Here is a 7,650-nt window from a genome sequence, read left to right as displayed (position 1 = left end):
ACCAAGATCCCTTTGAGGTATTGTTACTTCTTGATTGCTGGGGCTGTTATAGTCTTTACAGCAGTCAGCAGGAAAAATGAAAGACCTGTGTGCAATTCTTCATGCTAGAGGAGCCTGGTTTGAACCCATCTTGCTGCTGGGAAGTGTGCTTTAATTGGCATTGTGTAGACTGCTCAGTGACGGGGTTGGGTTTGGCCTCTGGAGGAAAAGCAGAGTGTGAGCTCACAGTCTACATGATCTGGCATGCCAGGAAGACAGGCAGCTCTTGGTGTTTCCCTCTTAGTGTTTCAATGAGAAGCCTAGCCTGGTTGCTTCTGTTTGTGGAGCCATAAGCAGGGACATTTGTGAGGGTGTTAAGGAGCTACAAGGTCCAGAAGCCCAGGGCTGTCGGGTTGGCAGAGGAGAGGAAGCAAAATGATAAAATCCATACAAATCATAAACAAGTATTTCTGGGTGCATTAACTTGTTCTGCCTCTCACTGTCAGCTGTCCACTCGAACATGCCCCTCCAACAGAAGAGAGTAAACAGACAAGCTAGACAAGCCCCTGTCCCACCCCAGCACATGAAAAGTGGCTGGAGTAATGGAGAAGGGAAGTAAACAGAGCAAGAGCTGGTTTGTGCTCCTGGTTTATTCTTAGGGTAAACAAACCCATTTCCAAACATTGCGGGTTTTGTCCCTTTCCTTCAAAGGAGGTAAGGGGAGAAGAAAGAACTTAAGTGGAGGTGGTTGAAAGGAACAGGTAGTATCAAGGAGGAAGGCAAGGGAAGTAAAGGAAGTAAGAGCTACAGTGCTTTGTTTCAGCAAGTTACCTTACATCTTCTGACCTGCGTGCGGGGGTGGCATGCGTGTCTGAGTTCACACTGGAGGGCCAAGGAGAAGAAATGCAAATGAAATGTCTTTCATCTCAAGTTAATGCAATTTTATTTAACTTGCATCTGATCATTCCTGCAGATTAGCTGACGGTGAGGCTGGGAGCCAAGCCTTCCCACAAATGCAAGGCAAATGTGTAAAGAAGCTGAAAAGGGATCCTGGGATGCCTGGCCCAATAAGCAGTGTTCAGCCTCTTCATGCAAGGGAATACCCTCCAGCTCTTTCTTGCAAGGGGATGTGTTTGTAAAAACTTTCTGAATATGTTGCCTGTCCTTTGCTGCAGTTGTGTGTCCTGGTGTACAAGGTTTGTACTACTCACTGCAAGAATAGCTACAAACTTTGCATTCTGGGTCCATCTGAATAGGAGAGGAACTAAATGTTTAATAGCAAGAAAAAGTAACTTTCCAATCCTTGAGATCAAAGAGAATGCTAAAGTATGCCTTTTGTGCCCTCCATTCACCCTTCTCCCCCACTCCCCAAAAAACAACAACTCAGAAGGCAATTGAAAAATAACTCTCATTTAATAATTTATTTCAAATCTCCTTGTGTGTAAGCCCCTCTGAGATCTGTGGATTTGAGTCACTTTAAGGCTTTTTGGTAAGTGGCACAGTGTAGGAGGAAGTTGAATCTATAAAGAAATGGCACAAGCAGGAAACCCAAACTTCATTGTTCTGCCAACTCTTACAACAATGTTGGGTACATGGAGCTGACCCTCAGGAGAAAAGGGACTGCAGTGCCAGAATAGCAGCCTTGTCTCTGTAGTCAACACAACATCATGGTGAGAGCAGTAATTTTACACCTTTCTGGCTTTGCTTTCCCAGACTGTGGCCAGGTATATAAAAGAGACCACCTGCTGTAGGAACTACTTAAGGTAGTGGGAAGAGTGTAAGAACATTCAGTGGTAAAAGGGTAGGGAGAGGCCTGTTCCCTCCATTCCATTCTTGTCACTCCAGGGCTGTAGTCCCATTGCAGCAGAGGGATGCACGTAATGTGGTTATTTTTTGGCTGACAACTTTCTTTTCCCCTTTCCCTCCAAGAAAGAATCTCCATTAATAGAGCTAACTGACTACAATCATAGTATATAATATATATATATGCACATATATATACACATATATGAAAACTAATGCTGGTTGAAGTTTTGCTGCAACTTCCAACCCAAACAAGGAAAACTCTCATCCAGTGGTTGGATGAGAAGTGCAGTGAGCTGCAGGCAGTTGTGTAGCTCAGTGTGGATACTGCTTCCATTCTTCCTCCATTGAACTACCTCACCCAAAAGCTCTTCAGCTGATGGTACCATCTTCTGGCTTTATAAAACTCATGATTGTGACCATTTGAACTCATTAGAAATTGCCATGCACTTCAGTAAGAAAAAAGGGAATTTGGTGTCCTACCCAAATCCCAACTTAGTAATTACAGGGTGTGTTGAATACCAGGAGTATTGATGATTCTTCCTGACTTAGTCTCTCAGTTATTTAGTGGGATGATGTATTGCTGACCCATTCCTTCCCAGGTGCTATTGTATCTGCTTTGCCACAGGAATTTACCTACTACTTCCCTCTATTCCCTGTGCTGTGAGTTCTATAAAGTGCTCTGGGACCTGCCTGCATAACAGGCGCCACACAACTGCATAAGAAGATACCAATGTCAGTAAAACAAGCAGGTTTGTGCAATGACGGGGGCTAACACTACCATTGAGGAGACAGGTGGGACTGCAGGAGTCATGGTTAGAAATGTCATGCCCACCTCTTGCTTCCCAAGGTGTCTGCTGGTGCTTTAGATGGCAGGATCCACTGGCAGCCTGGAGGTAAGGTGTGCATTTGCTCTTTATTACCACAAAATCAGAAAACATCCAGTTGGAAGAGACCTCAAAGATCATCCAGCCCAGCCTTTGACCCAGCACTGAAGGGTCTACACTAAACCATAGGATCATAGGATGATTTACTTCCCTTGTATATTTGGGAGCAGCAATGAGATGGTTGTCTCTGAGGGAGGGGTTCCCAAGGTGTTCAGTGTGTTGCTTATCAGTCTCTGCCTTGAGGCTGTTGATCTTTGTTTACCCACTGAGAGAAATAATCCTGCTGGGAGGAATATTCCCAGTGAATCCCTCAACTGTGCACCAATACTGGTAGGCTACCAGGAGGTCTGGGGAGCAGCATCCAGTACCCATCTGTCTTAGGAAGCCAAAAAGAGCATTTCGTGAGCTTCTGGGCTTGGCCCATTCCCTTCCACTCCCTTGGCCCACTTGTGGAGCCGGCTGTAGAGGGGGAAGCCCTTGTTCTCCCGGTAGATGTAGACACCTGTAATGGCATTCCACTGGGGGCTTGGCTGGACACCCTCCACTGGGAACTCCTGCACCAGCTCCTTCTCCTCCTTGTTCAGGGCCACAAAGCCAAAGAACTGCTTCACATTCTTTGCTGCCAGGATTCTGGAGTGAACCTCAGCTGTGCGTCGGAAGAGCTGGTCCTCGCTGGAGCGGTACTGGGCCCAGTAAGCCTCTTGCCGGTAGCTCAGCGGAGAGCAGCAGTGCTTCAGACACTTGGTGAGGAAAACCAGGACTGCCACAATGCCAATGAGCAGCCAGCCAAAAAGCTGAGAGAGAAGAGAGAGGCTGTGTTAGGACACGGCAAGGTGTTCTTACACACTCTGTGTGGCTTTCTCCCCAGCCTGCCTACCTGGGACTCGTATCTCAGCCTGCGTGTCACCTCCTCCCTGAACTTCGTGAGGTTTGCTGGCACGTCTTTACAGGGGAACCTGGCCAACACTTCGGCCCCAGACTCGGCTGGGAACTTGTCCAGGGAGGATGGCTTAACAAACTCGCTGAGGGCGCAGATGTAAGCTTCCCCACGCAGCAGCGAGATGACTGACCAGGTGACGGGTGCCACGGCTGCCCGGCCCATGATGGAACCAAAGAGGAGGAAGGTGGCAGCAGCAGAGAAGTTCTTGACACCACGCTTGTGGCACTCGGCCACCAGGTTCCAGGTGTGGTTGTTCCAGATGACTCCAATGAGGAAGAGGGCCAGGGCTGGGACGCCAATAGCAGCCAGCCCATAGATATAGTTGCGAGCAGGGGAGCAGGGGCAGTGGAAGGCAACGACTGAGAAGAGCTCCTCACTCCCCACTGTGCCCAGGGCCACCAAACCATTGAAGATCATTACATCTTTGCTCTTGAAGAACAAGGAGAGGAAGCGGAAGTTCTCGGCGATGAGTGCAGCCATCTTGTCCTAGGTGCAACAGCAGGTAGTGTACTGCAGTAGGGGTCTGTGCTGGTCCACCTCCAGGCACTGAGGGTTACACCAATGGAGTGTGAAATGGCCTTGGACTGGCTGATGTGCAAGCAACTACTACAGGAGCAGGACACCTTCGTGCTGCTGTCCCAGCCTCTGGAGCTTGTTGCTGATACCAGGGATACTTCAAAAGAAGCCGAAGAGGGATTCAGCCTAAGTAGTGTGTGAGATTTCAGTTTCCAGCTATGCTCTCCAAAAATGTCTCTACAGCCAAGATTACCAACAGGACACCTGCTTCTGCCCCTGGCATTTGCACCTTTATTGTCTTTCCTTCTCTTTGGTTTTAGTCACCTCTCGCAGTGGTGATTATGTCAGCGTCACTGCCACTCGGTCTCCCAAGCCTACAACGAAGGAGGACGCTGTGTTACTGGGAGAACTGGACCACAGTACTGGCACTAGGATGTGTTCTCAGGCCTGTCACTGACTCACACTAGCCCAGGTGGCACGTGCATGCCGTTGCCACACTGCCTTGAAGGTGCTGTGTGTGGATTTTACCTCCCTCTTTAGACATGATGAGTTAATACTTGGTAGTAGGTAAAGGTATGTCAAGGAAGCAGAAGGAGGTGCTGTGTGGTGGCTCAGCAGGCTTGGGGGCAGAGAGATGTGACACAGGAGGAAGGGGCAGGAGCAGCCTCCATTGACAGGGATGAGGGGGACTGTTGCTACCAGCAAGAGAAGCTACTTCTTGGGAAAGCAGAGCTTATCTTGATGACCCTGGATACAAACACCAAATGTTGATAGAGCTGGGCCAGCAATTAAGTAGTTTTTGCTGGGATTAGGTGTGGCAGGATGAACTCCTTCTCTCCCACAGCTGACTGATATAACTGTGCTCCCTGTCTTGGGCCACAGTCCTGGTTCAGCCTTTAACTACTGGCCTGATCCTGAGCCTTTTAACTACTGATTTGCACGCTTCAGTGCCCTTTCCCTAGCCCCTGCTCCCAGTACAGTACTAGTTACATTGGGATGCCTATCCCAAAAATAGGACTGGGCTGTATGGACTTCAGGAACTCAAAGGAAAGCATGTATCCTGAATTTTTTGAAGGACAGGGAAATAACTGGGGAGTGTATCCATGCATATGATCCCATTCTCCCATGCCACTTGCAAGCTGCATTTGGTTAATTTGTAGTTGGCTTCCTATCTGCCCTACATCCCCACAGGGTTTCACGTCAGGAAGCCTGGAGCATCTTGTTAGCTCTGGGAACCCTCACCCATGTGGCAAAACCCACTGGCCTCCGGGAAACTGCTGTCACTGGGGTTTGATGGAGACAGGAAGGACCTCAGCAAGCAGCTAACCGTCTCTTGCGGCCTGCACAGTGCCGGAAGCATTGCTGAGCATCCGGGACTCCCAAAGAGCCCTGACCCACAGCAAGACTGCCCCAAAATCTGCCCTAGTGCTGGCATTTCATGGCCACTTTGCACAGAGCAGGGCTTCTAGGGCTAGCCCCAGCTGCAGGGAAAAGGCTGTGGGGACATTACACAGGGGAGACAAAGGCACCTTAATCTTTGTGGTCTCTTATACAAGGCTTGTTCATGTCCCATGCTGTAAATTACTGCTGTGCTTTGGTTAATCTGCTGCCTTGCACAATCCTGTTTTAGCTCCCTCTTCCATGGCGCAATGGAGGGGAGCTGGGATGGAAATTTAGCCTCAGTTCCTTGCTGTTTCTAACCCATGCAAATCCCGTTAAACTCACACTGTGATATCACTGCATTCAAACATAAGCAGCCTGTAATGTCTTCCTGGATCTTCCCAGATTTCCATATGCAAAACTCCCTCCATGAAGGGATGGGGAGCCAGGCCTCCATCCGTGGCTGCCACGCTTTGTGGTGCACCATGTTTGCAACCATATGCTGGACTGGCAAACTTGATCCAGTGCATGGGGCTCAAACCCCTGTTATTAGAGTTACCAGTAAACAGTCTTGATAAACAAGGCCCTGCAACCTTCCTGACTGCCCAGCAACTGGCAAAGCAAAAATAAGAGGAGCTGGCAAAGGGGAGTATGCCACCTTCGAGGGGTTACCCTTTCTCTCCTTGGAGGTTATGGTGCCTGTCTGGGACAGAGGAAGGTGGGCAGGAGGGGAAGGGAAAAGTCTTTTGCAGCAGATAATTTTTCACTAGCCCCTGTTGAAGTCTTTCTGTGAAGCATATGGGAAAGCAAGAAAAAATGAAATCACTTACTTGGAAAGTTGTTGAAACCAGTTCTGGAGTCTTCTCTGCTCCTCATGTAGTTCCCACTCAGGCTCTGGCTGTGCTGGGCTGTGCAGAAGTGGGGATGCAGCTGAGGCCAGCTTGATGGGCGAAGTGAAAGCCGATGCAAACAGCCTCTAGAGTTTGGCGGCTTCCTTTTTCAGTCTGCTATGCGCTGCTGTAGGCTTTTGGGAGGAGGTTGTTCTCAGCCCCTGCGCTTTTGGGTGGGGCAAAGAGCAGGCGTTTGGCTTCTGCTGAGTGCAAGGCTGAGGCTGTGCCTTTAAAAAAAAAAAAAAAAAGAAAAAAGAGGAAAGACTGTGAATGAGTCACTGGAAAAAACACTTCGGCCTTTTTCAGACCCTTGAGGCAGCTATGCAAAGGCCGACTGGGACAGTCGGGGGTTTGCCGAGTGCTTGGGGGTGGCTGGAGTGCTAAGGGGAAATGGTGGAGCCCCTCTGCCTCTGGGACGGACACAGTCCCGTGGTCCCCAGGGGATGTAGTCATGCAGGTGGGACCCAGATAACTGCTCAGGAGACCAGAGCCACCCTTGGCAGAGAGGAGCAGTGTGGAGAAGCCCTTGGTCCCACTTAAAGGGGCAGGAATGATTGCTTTTGTGCATGGGAGCCGGCTGAGCAGGGGAGATACTAGCCTGGCTGAAATTTTCAGAAGCAGGAACCAGCCATCATGAACTCTGCAGTACACTCGGGTTTCACCGAGATGGAGCAGCGGGGCTGCCGTGAGGGGTGCTGAGGGCTGGCCGTGCGTGTGGGGCTGGGCACAGCCCATGATCTGGCAAGTGCGGTGCATTCCTGTCCAATTCTGCTTTTCCGCTCGCTGCTTCCTCTGCAGAACGACAGCTGCTAGGCAGACGAGGAGATCTGACTTTCTCCTTGCATCGCTCTCCTCTGCTATCTATCCCTTGATTAGTCCCCACCCAGCCTGTTGCAGAAGCCAGAGGCCCCCGTCCTCCTTTCCCAGCCTCCTTGTCGCCATGTCCATGAGGTTAAACTCAGCCCTCCCCAGAGGATGTCTTCAGCACAGGCAAATCTTCAGCAACACCCACGTTCCCCTCTGCCCGGAGCAAAGCTAGGCTCAACCCAGAGTTGGCAGTTCAGTCGGGATTTTTTGACCCAGTGCTCCTTACTCCGAGATGTGGGCTCTGTAGACGGGTTTTTGCAGCTCCTAAGTATCTGGGCGCAGCGCACCCCTTGGCACTCCCACACCTCTGTGCCTGCCTGGGGCTGGCTCCCCTCCCTCCTGGATTGGCTGGGACTCCCTGGGGCTCCCTCTGTGCCTGGGGCACTCC

At 50.3% G+C, this 7,650-nt stretch overlaps 1 protein-coding gene across 1 annotated transcript; it reads right to left on the bottom strand.

Annotated features, from left to right (window-relative positions):
* Window positions 1-1,373: 1,373 nt before the first annotated feature.
* Window positions 1,374-6,632, bottom strand: CALHM2 (calcium homeostasis modulator family member 2). The gene is made up of 3 exons (XM_068139463.1): window positions 6,336-6,632; window positions 3,547-4,499; window positions 1,374-3,463 (listed from the first exon to the last, which is right to left on the bottom strand). Exons 2-3 carry the CDS (start codon window positions 4,087-4,089, stop codon window positions 3,047-3,049), a joined length of 960 nt encoding a protein of 319 aa, XP_067995564.1. The 5' UTR covers window positions 4,090-4,499; window positions 6,336-6,632; the 3' UTR covers window positions 1,374-3,046.
* Between the last annotated feature and the right edge of the window lie 1,018 nt (window positions 6,633-7,650).

The sequence above is a fragment of the Melanerpes formicivorus genome, unplaced genomic scaffold, assembly GCF_026170545.1.
Source record: "Melanerpes formicivorus ecotype bairdi unplaced genomic scaffold, bMelFor1.0.p_v2 SCAF_6, whole genome shotgun sequence".
Lineage (NCBI taxonomy): Eukaryota > Metazoa > Chordata > Aves > Piciformes > Picidae > Melanerpes > Melanerpes formicivorus.
Note: the sequence above shows the minus strand (reverse complement) of the source record. Positions and strands in the feature narration are given on the sequence as shown.